General features: G+C 50.8%; 1 protein-coding gene across 1 annotated transcript in view; it reads right to left on the bottom strand.

Moving 5' to 3' along the window:
- LOC135894694 (alpha-2-macroglobulin-like protein 1) overlaps window positions 1-18,737 on the bottom strand; it is an 81,392-nt gene that overhangs the window by 43,714 nt on the left and 18,941 nt on the right. Inside the window, exons 11-12 of the mRNA XM_065422832.1 lie at window positions 2,106-2,270; window positions 1,331-1,561 (exon numbers count right to left, since the gene is read on the bottom strand). Of these exons, the coding sequence (XP_065278904.1) occupies window positions 1,331-1,561; window positions 2,106-2,270 (396 nt within the window). The remainder of the gene's footprint in view (window positions 1-1,330; window positions 1,562-2,105; window positions 2,271-18,737) is intronic.

Here is an 18,737-nt window from a genome sequence, read left to right as displayed (position 1 = left end):
TATGAGGATCTTGTTTATATGTTTGTATCACCTTTGTATTGTGTTCTAAGTCTGTGTGGTACATCAGTATTTCAAAACTCAGGCTGTGGTTCTGGGTGACACCACTAAACAGATTGGCATCAGCACTGCCGAGCCTTTTCAATGGCCCATCATGGGTCATAGCCCGACAGTGAGCCCATTGAAAGGAACTAGGGGATACACCTTAGGAGCCAGCAAGACATGTAGGGGCAGGCTGGTGGACAGAGAACTCTAAGGCTTTTCCATGCCATGTGCTGTGCAGCTTGTGTTTGGGACAAAGGAAGTACCAGCCGCATGGCAAAAGGAATATAAAGGGCAGCTGCGTTTTCTCCATTTTGTCTCCATTCCTGCTTCTTACCTCTGGAGTAAATTTTCTACAAATGAAGCTCGGAACAAAGGACTGAATGGCCCATCCAAGCTGTGGATTTGTTCCAGAGGGACTTTTAAGCCAACAAACTCATCAATACTGCTCAGAACCTGATATATGGACTTTGAAGTCTCTGTTTGTATGTGATTGTTTTACCATTTAACAACTCTCTTCTTGTTCTTTTTTCCTTATAATAAACCTTTTGTTTCAGACACTAAAGGACTGGTTGGCAGTGTGGTATTTTGGGTAAGATCCAAATTAATATTGGCCTGGTGATGTGGCTGACCCTTTGGAGTCAGAAGAACATTTTGTATAGTGAGCAGAGGTTTTAAATGACTTCTCAGTGTACTGGACCTAGGTGCTGATTGGGAGCCAGAGAACTGGAATGCAGTAAAGGGGGTTGTGTGATTTCTTTTTTAGCTTCTTGATAACCAGTGTGAGGAATCAGGAGCAGTTTGCAACTGGTTGGTGAGTCCAACTTCAGTGTGAACTACCAGTTTTGGGAGAATCTGCTCTTCTTTTTGCAGTCTGCCCTGACCTTGGCATTTCCAGTGAGGGCTGCCCCAGGCATACTGGGCCACAAGTTGTTGCTGTACAGGGGGCTGACAAATGCCCTGACGTGGGGATGGCCACACAGGCTGGAGTCAGGGCAGGGTGTGGCCTCTCCTTTCCATGGACTGAGCCAGCAGAGGTGGGGGTGCAAGAAAGAACATTTAGGCAGGTATCCCATTCCCCAGCCCGCCCAGGCTAGCCAGCCCCCTCTCTGGGGCCAGATTGGAACCAGAGCCCCTAGTGGGGGAAGGGGAAAAGCCCCGTCCTGATCTAGCCCAGCCCTTGTAATTCGATGCTCTGTCGTGAGGTCACAGCACTGATAGCGCACCTCATGCTCGTGCGTGTGCACACACACACACACACACACACTTTAGTCTCCCAGGATGGGCTCACCAGGAAGATGAAATCCAGGCTCCTGGACCCGTTCCCCAGGGCCTCCCTAGCAATGACGTAATCCACCTGGAGCTGCTGGGCCTGGTCGCAGGGCAGCACCCCTCCCAGCGAGCGGATCTTCAGGAAACTCTGGCTCTTGGAGTAGAAGGGCGTCAGGTGACGATGGGCATCCGGGTAACTGGTATAGACTCTGTCATGCTCAGTGCTGTTGTTCACCTGCTTGTAGTGCCCCTGGGGGATAGAGAGAGCGATGGGGCTCGCAGGGGAGCAGAGCACCCAGCACAGGACAGGAATGCAGCCGGGGCAGGCCAGGCTCTGATGTTGCTGGCTGAGCTCACCCCCATGGCCCCTCGCCCTGCGTCCCAAAGAGTGACATGGAAAACCCCAGCGGTTCGAATGGGGCAGCCCAACAGCAGCAATAGGGCAGCCCCTGAGCTGAGCTGCCCGAAGGGGGCGACCTTCCTAACTAAACCCCACCCCAAATATTAATGAGAAGACAAGTGGCTGCACTAAGATGCCGTTTGCATCACCCCATTGATGGCTCTGCTGGTGGGTTCTGAGCCTTCCTCCCCCACCATCTGTCCTGGCTATTCAGCCTGCAGGTGCTTCGGGCAGGGGGTGTTTGCTACGCTGGGTGTGTGCAGCACCCAGCACCATGAGGCCCCGATCCTGGCTGCTCCTTAGGCACCACCGTAATAAACATCAACAATCACAGACACAATAACAGAGGCTGGAATGCAGGGGCCCCACTGGGGCTCGGAAGCCCGTCGCTTACCCTCAGAGTGACCCACCGGGTCCAGCCGGAGGTGTCCAGATCGAAGGAGGCTCTGCCAGACTTGTCAGTCAGGAAGGTCTGGTTCTTATTCTTATCCCCATAGCTAACAAAGAGCTGCAGCTTCTCATTCTTCAGCACAGAGCCACCTGCCGTCTTCAGGAGCATCTGAGCCAGGAGAGAAAGGGGGAGATGCACAACTCAGAGGAGCAGACTCCTGGGAGAGTGTTGCCCACTAGGGGCTAAAGAGCTGTCTGGGAGCAGAAAGGGACAATGCAATCCAGCCCTGAGATGCACTGGGAAAGCCCAGGGCTGGGATGAGGTGTTGTGGTGAGAACTGAGGGGCATTAGCAGATCCAGGAAGAAGTTGGGGCAGGACTGGAATAGCTGGGGGTTCTGGGGTGAGCACTGAGGGGTAACAGGTTGTCTGACCCCTTGACTGAGCCCTCCCTTGGGATGTGGGACTCTGCAGTCCAGCCTCCCCCAGGCACTGAAACCAGGGCCTCAGATCTCCCAGCCTCATTTCTTTGCTTACACACATTCCCTCTGAGTCCCATCTGGGCTGTGGCCATGCTGGGCTTTAGGAACAATGTGGTAGGCAAGCAAGGAACCCAGGGTTAACAAAGGAATTTCTAAACCACAGTCACTTAGGCCTGGTCTACACTAGGAGTTTATGTCGAATTTAGCGCCGTTACATCGAAGTAACTCTGCACCCGTCCACACCACGAAGCTATTTAGTTCGACATAGAGGTCTCTTAAATTCGACTTCTGTACTCCTCCCCAACGAGGGGAGTAGCGCTAAATTCGACATGGCCATGTCGAATTAGGCTAGGTGTGGATGGAAATCGATGCTAATAGCTCCGGGAGCTATCCCACAGTGCACCACTCTGTTGATGCTCTGGACAGCAGTCCGAGCTCGGATGCTCTGACCAGCCACACAGGAAAAGCCCCGGGAAAATTTGAATTCCTTTTCCTGTCTGGCCAGTTTGAATCTCATTTCCTGTTTGGACATCGTGGCGAGCTCAGCGGCACTGGCAACGATGCAGAGCTCTCCAGGAGAGATGGCCGTGCAATCTCAGAATAGAAAGAGGGCCCCAGCATGGACTGATCGGGAAGTCTTGGATCTGATCGCTGTGTGGGGCGATGAGTCCGTGCTTTCCGAGCTGCGCTCCAAAAGACGGAATGCAAAGATCTACGAGAAGATCTCTAAAGCCATGGCAGAGAGAGGATACAGCCGGGATGCAACGCAGTGCCGCGTGAAAATCAAGGAGCTGAGACAAGGCTACCAGAAGACCAAAAAGGCAAACGGACGCTCCGGATCCCAGCCCCAGACATCCCGTTTCTACGAGGCACTGCATTCCATCCTAGGTGCGGCCGCCACCACTACCCCACCACTGACCGTGGACTCTGAGGATGGGATATTGTCCACGGCCGGTTCCTCGGACCTGTTAGCGGACGGGGAAGATGAGGAAGGAGATGAGGAGGACGAGGCAGTTGACAGCGCTTACAACGCTGATTTCCCCGACAGCCAGGATCTCTTCATCACCCTTACAGAGATCCCCTACCAACCGTCCCCAGCCGTTAACCCGGACACAGAATCAGGGGAAGGATCAGCCAGTAAGTGTTTTAAACATCTAAACATTTATTTTTAACAGAACAGGAATATTAACAATAACAACAATGGGTTTTTCATGATTAGTTTGCCCTAGGCGCTTAACGTTTCAGTTCTGGGCAGTGCAACTATTGAAAAAAAATCTACCAATGTCCAGTTTCGCATGATTGTTCTGCCCAATCCGCTCTACTGTTTAGTCCCTGCCAGTGCAGCTACAGTAAAATGCGGTCTATATGTCCAGGGATAGAGCAGAAATCCTCCTGGGACATCTCCACGAAGCTCTCCTGGAGATAATGGGAAAGCCTTTGCATCAGGTTCCTGGGGAGAGCGGCCTTATTGGGTCCTCCGTGGTATGAAACGTTTCCGCGCCAGGAGACAATCAAGTACTCCGGGATCATTGCCCTGCAGAGCATGGCGGCATACGGCCCTGGTCTTTGCAGGCTTTCCCGAAGCATTCTTTCTTTTTCCGTGTCTGAGATCCTCATGAGGGTGATGTCGCTCATGGTGACCTGCTTTGAATTAGGTAGGGGAATGTTAGTATTGGGACTGCTTGCCCGTTCCTTTACAGAACTGTAACCGCCGGTTTACAGCCACGCGGTGGAGGCGGGAGAGGGGCAGCATACAGGGATCTTTCCCTGGGACAGCCGCGAGGGGGTGGGACAGGGGCAGAGTTCATGCTTGCCGGATTGCTGGCAGCAGGGACTGGCATTGCTTTCAATGTGAAAGGAGGCCAGTGCAACTATCAAACTTTTAAGCAGCCACAAGTCTACGGCTTACCATGTCGGCCTGCTACACAAATTCCGGTGTCCTGCCCCGCTTCTCTGATCTGCACTGCAAGAACCCAGGCACTGAATGCGAAGGCCAAAAATTCGACCTTGTCCTGAGTGTGCATGTGATAGGTGCTGTGCATGGTCTTGTTCACAGAGAAAGACTATGTTCTTTGTTCACAACTACATTTATCTTTCTGAGGAATTCACTCCCTTTTTCCCATTCCCACAGCCACAGCTGCGACTGTCTCACAACCTAGCCTGGCATCAAACTCCCAGAGGCTAGCGCAGATTAGGCGTAGGAAGAAGAGGACACGGGAGGACATGTTCTCGGAACTTATGGGCTGCTCCCGAGCCCAGGCAGCACAGCAGACCCAGTGGAGGGATAACTTGTCCCAAATGCACCGAGCACACATGGAACGGGAGGAGAGGTGGCAGCAGGAAGACCAGCAGGCGACTCAAACGCTGCTTGGACTAATGAGGGAGCAAATGGACACACTCCGGCGCCTTGTGGATGTTCTGCAGGACCGGAGGCAGGAGGACAGAGCCCCGCTGTAACCGCCCTTCCCCGCCACCAAGTCCCATACCCCCCTCACCCAAAGTCCAAAGAAGGAGGGGCGGCAGAGTCCGTGAAAACTCTCACTCCACCCCTGCAGACTGCTCTAGTACTAGAAGGCTCTCATTCCCCAAAATTTGACAAGTCCTTTCCTTCCCACCTCACACAAGCCCCTGTCCAAGTTTCACCCCCCAGTTTCATGTGTAGTTGCTAATCAAAAATACGTTTCTGTTAATTACTGTTTCCATCATGTTCTTTTAGAGGAGAGTCTGTCTGAAGGGGGTTGGTAATTGGACAGGACAGTCACCTTTAGCAGGGTACAGAGGCAGGGGCAGGTTCAGCAGCAGGGCACGTACACAGTGCAGTGACTAGTTACCCTGGTCAGTCTGGGAGGTTGTTTTCATGTTCTGTGGGGGGGGGGGTTGCTCTGTGACTTTGTGGCGGGGGAGGGCAGTTACAGATCTTATGCAGCGGTCCTTATCCTGGATCACAGAGCCACGCAGCAGGGGATCTGTAACCGTCCTCCCCCTGCCACAAAGTCACATAGCCCCCACACACACACAGTCCCGATCAGGAGGGGTGGCAGGCTCCGTTGAAACAACCAGTCCACCACTGCGGAGCCTGTCATTCCTGGAGTTTAGAAGCGTCATTTGCATCACCACACTACACCCGCTCCCCACCACAGTCTGCGTCCCAGGTTTAAAACATTCCCGCGAAAACAGTAATAAAGAAAACGGTGTTCATTAACAAAATTGAAGTGCTTTTATTTTTAAACGTGTGTTGGAAGGGGGGGAACGGGGTATGTAACTGGAGAGGATACTGAACATTTAGTGGGTAAAGAAACGGGGGCAGGTACAGCTTCTCTGTACACAAACTTAAAAGTCACAGGTTACCCTGCTCACTCAGGAACCTAACTTTCAAAGCCTCCCGGATGCACAGCGCGTCCCGCTGGGCTCTTCTAATCGCCCGGCTGTCTGGCTGGGCGTACTCAGCAGCCAGGCTATTTGCCTCAACCTCCCACCCCGCCATAAAGGTCTCCCCCTTGCTCTCACAGAGATTGTGGAGCACACAGCAAGCTGCTATAACAATGGGGATATTGGTTTCGCTGAGATCACAGCGAGTCAGTAAGCTTCTCCATCTCCCCTTGAGACGGCCAAAAGCACACTCCACCACCATTCTGCACTTGCTCAGCCGGTAGTTGAAGAGTTCTTTTTCAGTGTCCAGGGCGCCAGTATAGGGCTTCATGAGCCAGGGCATTAGCGGGTAGGCTGGGTCCCCGAGGATGACTATCGGCATCTCCACATCCCCAAGAGTTATTTTGTGGTCCGGGAAGTAAATACCTTCCTGCAGCCGTCTAAACAGACCTGAGTTCCTGAAAACACGAGCGTCATGAACCTTGCCCGGCCATCCGACGTTGATGTTTGTAAAACGTCCCCTATGGTCCACCAGTGCTTGCAGCACCATTGAAAAGTAGCCCTTTCTGTTAATGTACTGGCTGGCCTAGTGGTCCGGTCCCAGGATAGGGATGTGAGTTCCATCTATAGCCCCACCGCAGTTTGGGAATCCCATCGCGGCGAAGCCATCTATGATGACCTGCGCGTTTCCCAGGGTCACTACCTTTGACAGCAGTACCTCAACGATTGCGTTGGCTACTTGCATCACAACAACCCCCACGGTAGATTTGCCCACGCCAAAGTGGTTCACGACAGACCGGTAGCTGTCTGGCGTTGCAAGCTTCCACAGGGCTATGGCCACTCGCTTCTGGACAGTCAGGGCTGCTCGCATCCGCGTGTCATTGCGCTTCAGGGCAGGGGACAGCAACTCACAAAGTTCCATGAACGTCACCTTCCGCATGCGAAAGTTTCGCAGCCACTGGGATTCATCCCAGAGCTGCAGCACTATGCGGTCCCACCAGTCCGTGCTTGCTTCCCGGGCCCAGAATCGCCGTTCCACAACATCAACATGACCCGTTGCCACCGTGATGTCCTCGGCGCTGGGTCCCGTGCTTTCTGACAGGTCTGTGCCAGTCTCAGACTTCAGGCCCTCACCGCGCTGCCGTAGCCTCCTCGCCTGATTTCTCTGCATCTGCCTCTGGGAAAGGTGGATGATAAGCTGCGAGGTGTTGACAACGGCCACAACTGCAGCGATGGTCGCAGCGGGCTCCATGCTCGCAGTGCTGTGACGTCCGCGCTGTCACTGACCAGAAAAGTGCGCGAAATGATTTCCCGCCGGCGCTTTCAGGGAGGGAGGGCGGGAGTGACGGACGGATGACGACAGTTACCCAAAAGCACCCTCGACACATTTTTTTACCCAGAAGGCATTGGCGGCTCGACCCAGATTTCCAATGGGCAGTGGGGACTGCGGGAACTGTGGGATAGCTTCCCACAGTGCACCGCTTCCAATGTCGACGCTTTCCCCGTTAGTGTGGACTCACAAAGTCGAATTACTGTCCTTAGTGTGGACACACACGTTCGATTTTGTAATATCGATTCCACATATTTGATTTAAGTAAAATCGAACTACTCTCGTAGTGTAGACATACCCTTAGACGGCTCAAGAGTTACAGATCTTTGCCAAAGAACAAATGTCCTGATAAGCACCCTTCTCTAGTCCGATCTCACCCTGCCTGTGACTTCTGGGGTTTGTCAACAGTTCAGGCTGGGCAGAATCCCTCCCGCCTTGTCTGTCTCCAGCCAGTCCTTCTGGCATGTGGTGATGGTCGGCACGGCTGCACAGAGCAGCGCCCCTTCTTAAGTAGAGCCTCTCTGGACCCTTCTGCTATGTGCTCAGCTGGAAAACTCCTTCCCCCTCCCCCAGACGTGCTCACCCCACCTGCGGGCCCTTGTGTAGAAATAACATTGTTCTGTGGGGGTGGGCCAGTAAGTGAGAGAAAATCAAAACTGATGGCGCTAGATTGCCATCTTGAGATCTTCTCCGTGACAGTCCTTCAACAAAGTGTCACGCACCTTTTCTACGCTGGGCACCTGTCCAGAATACAATATGATAATCTGCCATGGGTAAATTTAGGCGTGTGCACAGCACATCATACAATGGGAAGGTACTTACCTGTTAGTAACTAGCGTTCTTCGAGATGTGGTGTCTATATGTGCTTCACTTCTGGTGTGCATATGCCCCATGTACCAGAGATCTGAATGCATTAGCCACCAGTGTCCATTGGTTGTGCCTGCACCCTGCATGCCTCCCTTGGGAGCTGGGATCTAAGATATAACTAGTAAGCTGTGGTGCACTGGTCCTTTGGGAGCAGCAGGCCTGGTAATTCTGTGGGTGCCCAGAGGAGAAGGGGCCGGACACTAAAGGGGACACTCAGAGGACCGGGGCTATTTCTCCCAGATCCTTTCCAGCAGCACTATCACCTGGCCAGGTGTTCCTCATTTTGTAGTTGTTCATTTGATTTCTCCTTCCTAAGTGTAGTACCTCACACTGGGCTTTAATTAATTTCATCTTGTTGATTTCAGACCAATTCTCTAATTTGTCAAAGTCGTTATGAATTCTAATCCTGTCCTCCAAAGTGCTAGTAACCCCTCTCTGCGTGGTGTCATCCACACATTTTAGAAGCACACTCTCCATTCCATTGTCCAAGTCTTTAATGACAATACTGAGCAGTACCGGACCCAGGACTGACCCCTGTGGGACCACACTGGACACGTCTTCCCAGAGTGACAGCAAACTACTGACAACAACCCCTTGAGTATGGGGTTTTCAACCAGTTGTGCACCAACCTTACAGTAATTTCATTTAGACCAGTGATTTTCCACCAGGGGGCCAGGGCCTCCTGGGGGGCCACGAGCAGGTTTCAGATGGTCCACCAAACGGGGACAGTGTTGGACATGCTGGGGCCCAGGGCAGAGGGCTGCAGCCCCACCACATGGGGCAATTGCCCTGCTTGCTACCCCTTCACGCCGGCCCTGGCTTTTATATGCAGAAAACCGGTTGCTGTGGCACAGGTGGGCTGTGGAGTTTTTACAGCATGTTGGGGCGGGGAGGCTCAGAAAGGAAAAGATTGAGAACCCCGACGTAGACCACGTTTCCCTAGTTTGCTTTTGAGGATGTCAAAAGCCTTACTACAAACAGGATATATCGAGTCTACTGTGTGGAAGTAGAGAAAGAACTGACAGGGATTTGAAGGGGATTTCAATGCATGACAGTCTGTTAGCAAGAGTCAGGCTAACTGTAACCCAACCCTAATAACACGCGATTTGTAGAAGCGAGGATTGTGTGAGGCGAGTGGGAAAGAACTGTGTGAGAAGTTGTTGCAACCTTGTGTAGATAAGATGGAATGTAGACTAGAGTCTAAATAACTGAGAAAAATAAGTTATCAGGATGACCTATGTATAAACAAAATGCAGCTGTTGCTTATTATTGTCTGTAATAAAGGTATAAATGCTTGCTGTAATTGTTTACCTGTAGAGAGACCTGCCTAGGAGGGGGAAACCCTGTGTCCTAGTGCACTCTCTCCCTCTACGCAATTGCTTGAGATAATAAAGTATCTGACTTTGCTGCACCCAACCAAAAGAGTGAGAACTCTGTTTTTCTCCAACAATTTGGGGGCTCGTCCAGGATGGCAACGCCCACGGAGACACCGGCAGCTGCTACGGATTGTTCCACTTTGAACCCCATGGCACCACAATAGAGGTAGGAGACCTTTTGAAATCTCTATTGGGGTGTCGGAGGAGGACTGTCCGTGGGGCCGTCTGTCCCTGTTGGGCTTATGCCATCTGAACTTATTGACTGTGCAGCAAGATCAGATGCAGAGCGGTGCTGGGGAACTGTTTTGCCGCCCCCAATAAGGTTAATGCATAAGGGAAATGCATTAGGTATGCACCGGTGCTGAGGGGTTGTTACCGCCTCAAGAGGTGTTGTTACCGCCTCATAGTGTATTGAGTCCGGACATAAGGTACAGATGCATCGTGGTATTTAGAAATAGAGGCCTTGGTGTGTGTGTGTGTGTGTGTACACCAGTGTGAATGAGAGTTACCGGAAGACGCCCAGAGTATTCTGCGAAGCGAAAGCTCGTGACCAGAAATATTCTAAAGCAAGCCCGGTAACTCCACCTAGAGGATCTGTAGAAGACCCGATCCACGGTGGCTGACTCAGCCTGGCATCGTCCGGCGAGGAAGCTACCTGGGTCTAGGAGTGTGTGAACCCATCTTCCCTCCCCTTTCCTCTCTGTGTGAGCCACTGACAGTCTGATCATCTCACTGGATGCAACGAGAGTGAGCGGCGCTGTCTCTCTGAGACTAGCCGACGCTCTTTGCTAAAGGGAGGTGTAGGAGGGTCGTGGCCATCCTCGTTAGCCTCTCCTGTGTGAGTACCCTGGAGGGCAAGACCCTTAGTTTATGAGCCGCTAGCGTGGACAGGTCATTCTCCCTGTGTGTGTGATTGGAAAATGGGTGGGGGACAGTCTAAGCATTCCCTCTCACCCCCTAAGGGTACCCCAGCTCATTACATGTATGTACATTATGGTCCTAAAACCTGCTGATATTTAGACAGTTGGAATCTTTACACGCGTGCAAATCCATCTAAACAATGCCCACTAGAAGGTACCTTCGATTTAGATAAACGTACATACCTCAGAGGAACCCTTACAGCACCAAAAGCCTCTGATACGCAGTGGGAGCAATTTGTCTATTGGTGGGAGGAAGCAACAAAGAGACTCCACGAGTCTCGGGTGCGGAGTCTAAAGGACTCCCAGGAAAAATTAAAAACCCAAGTACAGGATTTAAAACTTAAATGTAAGGCATCCGGAGGTTTTCCTGCTTGAGCAATTCCTTCTGCTCCTCTTTATCCCCAATTAGTTAAGGCTGAGAGTGAGGAGGAAGCTGCTGAGGACTTTGTGGATTTTTTCAGCAACATTCCATGGCCGCAGACTGTGCCTCCCCCTCCTCCCCCTCTGTAGGATGTGCCTGCTAATGAGTTTCACCCGGTAGCATCAGTTTCACTGCAGCGTGTATCAACTGCTCAAATTGTTCTTTCTTCTCCTGTGAGAGATTCCTCCTCTTACAAAGGGATGATTCTGATCCTTCCAGTAGCTCGCCCGACCCTGGTCCTTCTGAGGAAGGTGCCCGTTATTTTACTAGATTCCAGGCACAAACATTCCGGGCTCCGTTAAGAGAATTGCCTGGGGCTGCAGGACAGTTGGTTACAGTGCATGGCCCTTGGACACCAGGAGATCTTAGAAACCTGGTAAAGGAATTTCCTAACGTTAGGGAGGAGCCAGAAAAATTTAGAGACGAGCTCCGGACAGTGATTCAGTGTTATAATCCATCTTGGGCAGATATTAATCAACTCTTGCGGGTAGTTATGCCAGCCGAAGTTCAACAACAGCTTACCAGACTGATTGGCCCGGTGCTGACCCTGGAATTGAGCGTGAGTTGAGAGAGGCTAGGGACCATCTCTTAAACTCCATTATGGAGGTTTGCCCTAAGAAGACGGATTGGACAAAGATTAGCAACTGTAAGCAGAACAAAGGAGAGTCCTCTGCTGATTATCTAGATAGACTGACTAAGGTCTTTGAACAACATTCGGGAATCACTCAGCCAGCTGAAAATGCCAGAGAGGCTGTAGGGGCTGCTTTCGTTCAGGGACTCTTACCAAAGGTTCAGCAGCAGTTAAGGACTATCTGTATTGGCTGGCAAACTAAACCCCTTTCTGAATTGGTGACAGTTGCCAATCATTGTGCAGCTTGCATAGAGCAGAAGAAAGAGAATACTGAAACAAAACTTTTGGCCTTGCAGTTACAAACTTATCAAAACAAGGGCCGTGGGGGAATGAGGGGAGGACGAGGACGAGGTCGCAGGCGAGGAAGAGGGAAAGGTCCCTCATATCCTGCCCCGACAGGGAACACTGCATGCCACTTTTGTGGCCAGGAGGGACACTGGAGAAATGAGTGCCCAAACCGACTATCTCAGAACCCTCCACCTCCTTTCCCAAATCCTGAAGTGCCTGTTTTTTCCCCACAGAATACTCTTACTAGGACAGCCTGAGGGAACGTAACTGCATCATGAATCCTTTAATTCCTACTAACCAAGAAGGCCCATATGTAAATTGTGAAATTGCAGGACAATCTGTTGCTTGTCTTGTGGATACTGGAGCTATTAGATTCATAGATTCATAGATTCTAGGACTGGAAGGGACCTCGAGAGGTCATCGAGTCCAGTCCCCTGCCCGCATGGCAGGACCAAATACTGTCTAGACCATCCCTGATAGACATTTATCTAACCTACTCTTAAATATCTCCAGAGATGGAGATTCCACAACCTCCCTAGGCAATCTATTCCAGTGTTTAACCACCCTGACAGTTAGGAACTTTTTCCTAATATCCAACCTAGACCTCCCTTGCTGCAGTTTAAACCCATTGCTTCTTGTTCTATCCTTAGAGGCTAAGGTGAACAAGTTTTCTCCCTCCTCCTTATGACACCCTTTTAAATACCTGAAAACTGCTATCATGTCCCCTCTCAGTCTTCTCTTTTCCAAACTAAACAAACCCAATTCTTTCAGCCTTCCTTCATAGGTCATGTTCTCAAGACCTTTAATCATTCTTGTTGCTCTTCTCTGGACCCTTTCCAATTTCTCCACATCTTTCTTGAAATGCGGTGCCCAGAACTGGACACAATACTCCAGCTGAGGCCTAACCAGAGCAGAGTAGAGCGGAAGAATGACTTCTCGTGTCTTGCTCACAACACACCTGTTAATACATCCCAGAATCATGTTTGCTTTTTTTGCAACAGCATCACACTGTTGACTCATATTTAGCTTGTGGTCCACTATAACCCCTAGATCCCTTTCTGCCGTACTCCTTCCTAGACAGTCTCTTCCCATTCTGTATGTGTGAAACTGATTTTTTTCTTCCTAAGTGGAGCACTTTGCATTTGTCTTTGTTAAACTTCATCCTGTTTAACTCAGACCATTTCTCCAATTTGTCCAGATCATTTTGAATTATGACCCTGTCCTCCAAAGCAGTTGCAATCCCTCCCAGTTTGGTATCTATTGCACACCAGATGGCGTATTCTTACAAGTTCCTGATGAGAATACTAATCTAGTGTTGGCTACACTCCACATAGCGGAGCCAGCTAAATTACCGGCAGCTCTCAGCCCTGATCTTGTGCATGTGTTATCACAAGTTCCCCCTTATCTCTGGTCTCGGCATGCAAATGAAGTGGGACAGATTCGGACAGCCAAGCCGGTTAAGATTTTTGTTGATCCTTCTAAAGCCAAGGGTTCCACAATACCCTCTGCGTCCTGAAGCAGAGGAAGGAATAGCTCCAGTAATGGAGTCTTTATTACAGCAGAATATTATTGTTCCCACTACTAGTTCTTGTAATACTCCTAGCTTTCCTGTAAAGAAGCCAGGAAAGAACACCTATTGCTTTGTTCAAGATCTCCGCGTGGTTAATGCTGTTGTTTTGCCCTCTTTCCCTGTGGTTCCAAAGCCAGCTATGATTCTTTCTTGTATTCCCCTTTCAGCCACTCACTTTACTGTTGTGGACCTTTGTTCAACTTTCTTTTCTATCCCCATTCACCTTGACAGTCAGTATTTGTTTGCCTTCACCTATAAAGGACGCCAGTACACCTGGACCCGGTTACCCCAAGGGTATACTGAGTCCCCATCCCTGTTTTCCCAGATCTTAAAGAAGGATCTGGACGATGTGGTTTTTCCAGGTAAATCAGTGCTTACACATTATGTGGATGATCTTTTGCTGGCATCCCTTTCTTTTGAACCTTGTAAAGCTGATACTTTAATTCTTTTGACTGCTTTAGCTGCCAAAGGTCACAAGGCATCCCAGGAAAAACTCCAGCTGTGTCAGCCCAGGGTTCATTACCTTGGTCATATTTCCCCTGGCACTCGTCATTTATCAGATTCTCGTATTTCAGCTATTCTAAATATGCCTAGGCCTGGTACTATTTCTCAAATGCGTACTTTTCTTGGCATGACTGGGTACTGCAGACAGTGGATTTTAGGTTATGCAACAGTGATTAAACCCTTACAGGATCTGACTAAGTCAGATACCCCTGAGCCTCTTCCTCCGTCTCCAGAGGCTAAACGAGCTTTTGTTGCTATCGGCCCTGGGACTTCCTGACTATGCTAAACCATTCACTCTTTTCTGTCACGAGCGTAATGGGTTTGCTTTGGCCGTATTAATGCAAAAGCACGGAGATAAACACCGTCCCGTTGCTTATTACAGCACTGCCCTAGACGCTGTGGCAGCTGGATTTCCCCCTTGCCTTCGTGCTGTGGCTGCAGCAGCCCTTGCTGTACAAGTATCCGAATCTATAGGCTTAGGATCTCCTTTGATTGTTGCTGTCCCTCACGCGGTGGCTGCACTCTTGTTAAAATCTAAGACACAGCATTTATCCACTTCTCGTCTTACAAAATATGAGCTTGTATTGTTGTCTTCGTCTCATATTACTTTGCCTCGCTGCCCCCTTCTAAATCCTGCCTCCTTGTTACCTGGGCCAGAGGACGGAGAACCACATGACTGTGTGTCTGTGATGTCTGTCCTCACCCGTCCGAGAGATGATTTGTTAGATGTGCCTTTGCAAAATCCTGATCTCATTTATTTTGTGGATGGTTCGTGCTTGCGAGATTCTAGGGGTAAATTGGTTGCTGGTTATGCTGTGTGCTCTGCCTATGCTGTTATTGAAAGTGCTTTTCTTCCTTCTGTGTTTTCCTCTCAAGTGGCCGAACTTGTGGCTTTAACTCGAGCTTGCATTCTAGCTCAGGATCAAGCAGTTACTATCTATACAGACTCTCGTTATGCTTTTGGAGTGGTACATGATTATGGTTTGCTTTGGAAGTATACAGGTTTTCTTACATCCACTGGTTCTCCTATTAAGAATAGTCTGTATGTATCTGCTCTTCTGGATGCCCTTTTATTGCCCAAAGCTATAGCTGTTGTTAAATGCACAGCTCACCAGACCCCTCATGATGAAGTTACCCGTGGAAATGCTTTGGCAGACTCTGCAGCCAAAGCAGCGGCCCTTTCTACACCTCAGGCTGAATATAACAGTCCCTAGTGTAGTGTTAATCACAGTCCATCAATATCCTAATACATCTCTCTTTGGTGTAGTACTATACCACATCTAGTGGGTGGGGGGAAGCAGTAGACTCGATATATCCCCCCACCCACTAGGCCAGAAACTGCTAGATGAGTCTTTTCTTACTGGGGCCTTTAAAATCTCCTCTATTGCACTGTCAGCAGCGGCGCGGAAGGACCCGTACGATGGATGCTGAGTGCAGGAAATGGGACGTCCGTGCCACAGGTGCGGGTAGCAGAGGCACTGAGGAGAGCGGCACCTGGTGCAAGGAAGGCGAGAGCTCCGGGCGTGATGCGTCGGTGCGGCAAACAGTGGTGCCGGAAGCACCCGCAGCAGCACCAGCAGCAATGACTGTGCCGCAAGCAGTGGTGCTGAGAGGCCACCACCAAGTGAAATCCTCTCTGGGCGCCAAGGGATGAGCCAGCAGCTGAACCAAGGACTCAGGACTCCTGCTGTCTGGGCGCCAGACGGACCAGGGATTGGCCTCGAGCTGCCCTTCTCAAGTGACACAGAAAGAGATGACGTAGCAGGCACCTGAGGAGGAGATCTACTCCCGTGCTCCTTGGCAGGATGTCATCCATCACACTCGAGGTCACTAACCGGGGCAGGCACAGCCTTAGAGGCGGAAGAGATGGCTGCCAGGGTACTTTTTACCCAACGGTGATCGGTCCTAGGGGGATCCAGCATCTCTTCAGGGACTGAGCCTGGCCTCCTAGACTTCTCCAGGAGAAATCCCTTCAGTCTAGTCTCCCTGGATTTCACAGCCCGTTTGGGGAGGGCTCTGAAGTCCCTGCACTGCTCTCTAGTGTGTGTCTGTGAACCCAGACAATACAGGCACTTAGAGTGTCTGTTATTCCACGCATGGCAGACCCACACGAGGAACATAATTTAAATCCTGGGGATTAAACCCCCCTGTACCTGGAGAAGACAGGAATTGCTCACCTCAGAGCCCTACCACCCCCACCAGGATTTATAGAGTCCAAGGGCAGAACGGACCATTGTGATCATCCAGTCTGACCTCCTGCCTAGCACGGGCCAGAGACCTGCCCCAAAATAATGCCCAGAGCTGACCTGTTAGAAGAACATCCCGTCTTCATTTACACATTGTCAGGGACGGAGAATCCACCACGAACCTCAGTAAATTGTTGGTTAATTACCCTCACTATAAAAAATTTACCACCTTATTTCCACTTTGAATTTGTCTAGCTTCAACTTCCAGCTGTTGGATCGTGTTCGACCTTTCTCTGCTAGTCTGGATATTTGTTCCCCGATATTCACAAATTGTAATCATGTCACCCTTTAACCTTCTCTTTCTTAAGCTAAATAGATCGAGCTCTTTGAGTCTATCACTATAAGGCATCTTGTCTAATCCTTTCACCAGTCTTGGGGTTCTTCTCTGAACCCTCTTCAATTTATCAATATCCTTGTAGAATTGTGGGCACCGGAACTGGACACAGTGTTCCAGCAGTGGACACACAAGTGAAAAATATAAAAGTAACAGAACCTGTCTACTACTACTTGAGATTCTCCTGTTTATACATCCCAGAATCGCATTAGCGCTTTTGGCCACAGCGTCGCACTGGGAGCTCATGTTCAGCTGATTATCCACCACGACCCCCAAATCTTTTCCAGAGTCCCTGCTTCCCCGGCTAGACTCCCCCACCCCGTACGTATGGCCGACATTCTTTGCTCCGAGGAGAGGGAGTCTATGACTGAAATCGTCCCTAAAACAGGAGAGTTCAGCTAAAGTAACTAAACCATTATCTCCAGTAACAATTATTAACTATCAAAATTACTATTTACAAAACGTCAAGAGAAAAACTTCAGCGGAGCAGGAGACCGGACACTGCTGCTGGCTCTGTCTCTCAGCCAGAGGCCGTGAGAAGGAAAAAACGGTTACTCACCTTTGTAACTGTTGTTCTTCGAGATGTGTTGCTCATATCCATTCCAATTAGGTGTGCGCGCGCCGCGTGCACGATCGTCGGAGAATTTTCTACCCTAGCAACACCCAGTGGGTCGGCTGTGGAGCCCCCTGGAGTGGTGCCTTCATGGCGCTGGATATATACCCCAGCCGACCCAGCGCCCCCTCAGTTCCTTCTTGCCGGCTACTCCGATAGTGGGGAAGGGGGGTGGGTTTGGAATGGATATGAGCAACACATCTCGAAGAACAACAGTTACAAAGGTGAGTAACCGTTTTTTCTTCTTCGAGTGCTTGCTCATATCGATTCCAATTAGGTGACTACCAAGCCTTACCTAGGCGGTGGGGTCGGAGTGAGACATTGCCGTGTGCAAAACCGCAGATCCGAATACAGCATCGTCTCTGGACTGCTGTACAAGCACATAGTGAGCGGCGAAGGTGTGGACCGATGACCAAACCGCCGCTCTACAAATGTCCTGGATCGGGACACGATCCAGGAAGGCAGTCAAGGAGGCTTGAGCCCTCGTGGAGTGGGCGGTGAGGCGCGGCGTTGGGACACCAGCCAGGTCGTAGCAAGCACGAATGCAGGATGTGATCCAGGAGGAGAGGCATTGCGAGGAGACCGGTAAGCCTTTCATCCGTTCAGCCACTGCAACAAAGAGTTGCGTCGTCTTTCTAAACGGCTTCGTATGCTCAATATAGAAAGCGAGGGCCCTGCGTACGTCCAAGGAATGCATACGCTGGTCTTGGCGCGTGGCATGCGGCTTAGGATGGAAGATCGGGAGAAATATATCCTGGTTCACATGAAAGGCTGATACCACCTTGGGAAGGAAGGCAGGGTCGGGGCGAAGCTGCACCTTGTCTTTATGGAAGACTGTGTACGGAGGCTCAGACGTGAGCACCCTGAGTTCAGAAACACGCCTTGCTGAAGTGATGGCTACAAGGAAGGCTGTCTTCCAAGATAGGTAAAGGAGTGAGCAGGTAGCTAATGGCTCGAACGGGGGCCCTGTGAGCTTGGAGAGAACCAGGTTAAGATCCCACGCCGGAACGGGTTGGCGTTGCTGTGGGTATAGCCGGTCTAAGCCCTTGAGGAATCTGACGACCATCAGGTTAGAGAAGACCGAGGAAGCGTGTTCTCCTGGGTGGAACGCCGATATAGCGGCCAGGTGAACCCTGACTGTACATATCGCCAAGCCCTGCTGTTTCAGGGACAGGAGATATTTGAGTATAAGAGGAATAGACGCCTGCAAGGGGGGCGTGGCTCGCTGCTTGCACCAACAGGAGAAATGCTTCCACTTGGCTAAGTAGGTGGTCTGTGTAGAGGGCTTTCTACTTCCCAGCAGAATCTGTTGCACGGGATGTGAGCATCGTAGCTCTGTCCGATTCAGCCATGGAGCATCCACGCTGTAAGGTGGAGCGACTGCAGGTTGGGGTGACAGAGTCGGCCGTGGTCCTGAGAGATCAAGTCTGGGCACAAGGGAAGCGTGATCAGAGTTTGTACCGAGAGCTCCAGAAGCGTGGTGTACCAGTGCTGTCTTGGCCAAGCTGGAGCGACTAGAATCATACGTGCCTTGTCTCTGCGTAGCTTGAGCAGCACCCTGTGGACCAGTGGGAATGGAGGGAAAGCGTAGAACAGCTGGTCTCTCCATGATAGGAGGAAAGCGTCCGACAGGGAGCCCGGACATCGCCCTTGGAGGGAGCAGAACACGTGGCACTTCCTGTTGGC

Source organism: Emys orbicularis, chromosome 25 (assembly GCF_028017835.1).
Source record: "Emys orbicularis isolate rEmyOrb1 chromosome 25, rEmyOrb1.hap1, whole genome shotgun sequence".
Classification (NCBI taxonomy): Eukaryota; Metazoa; Chordata; order Testudines; family Emydidae; genus Emys; species Emys orbicularis.
The sequence above is the reverse complement of the archived record's forward strand: the minus strand, read 5'-3'. Positions and strand labels throughout refer to the sequence as shown.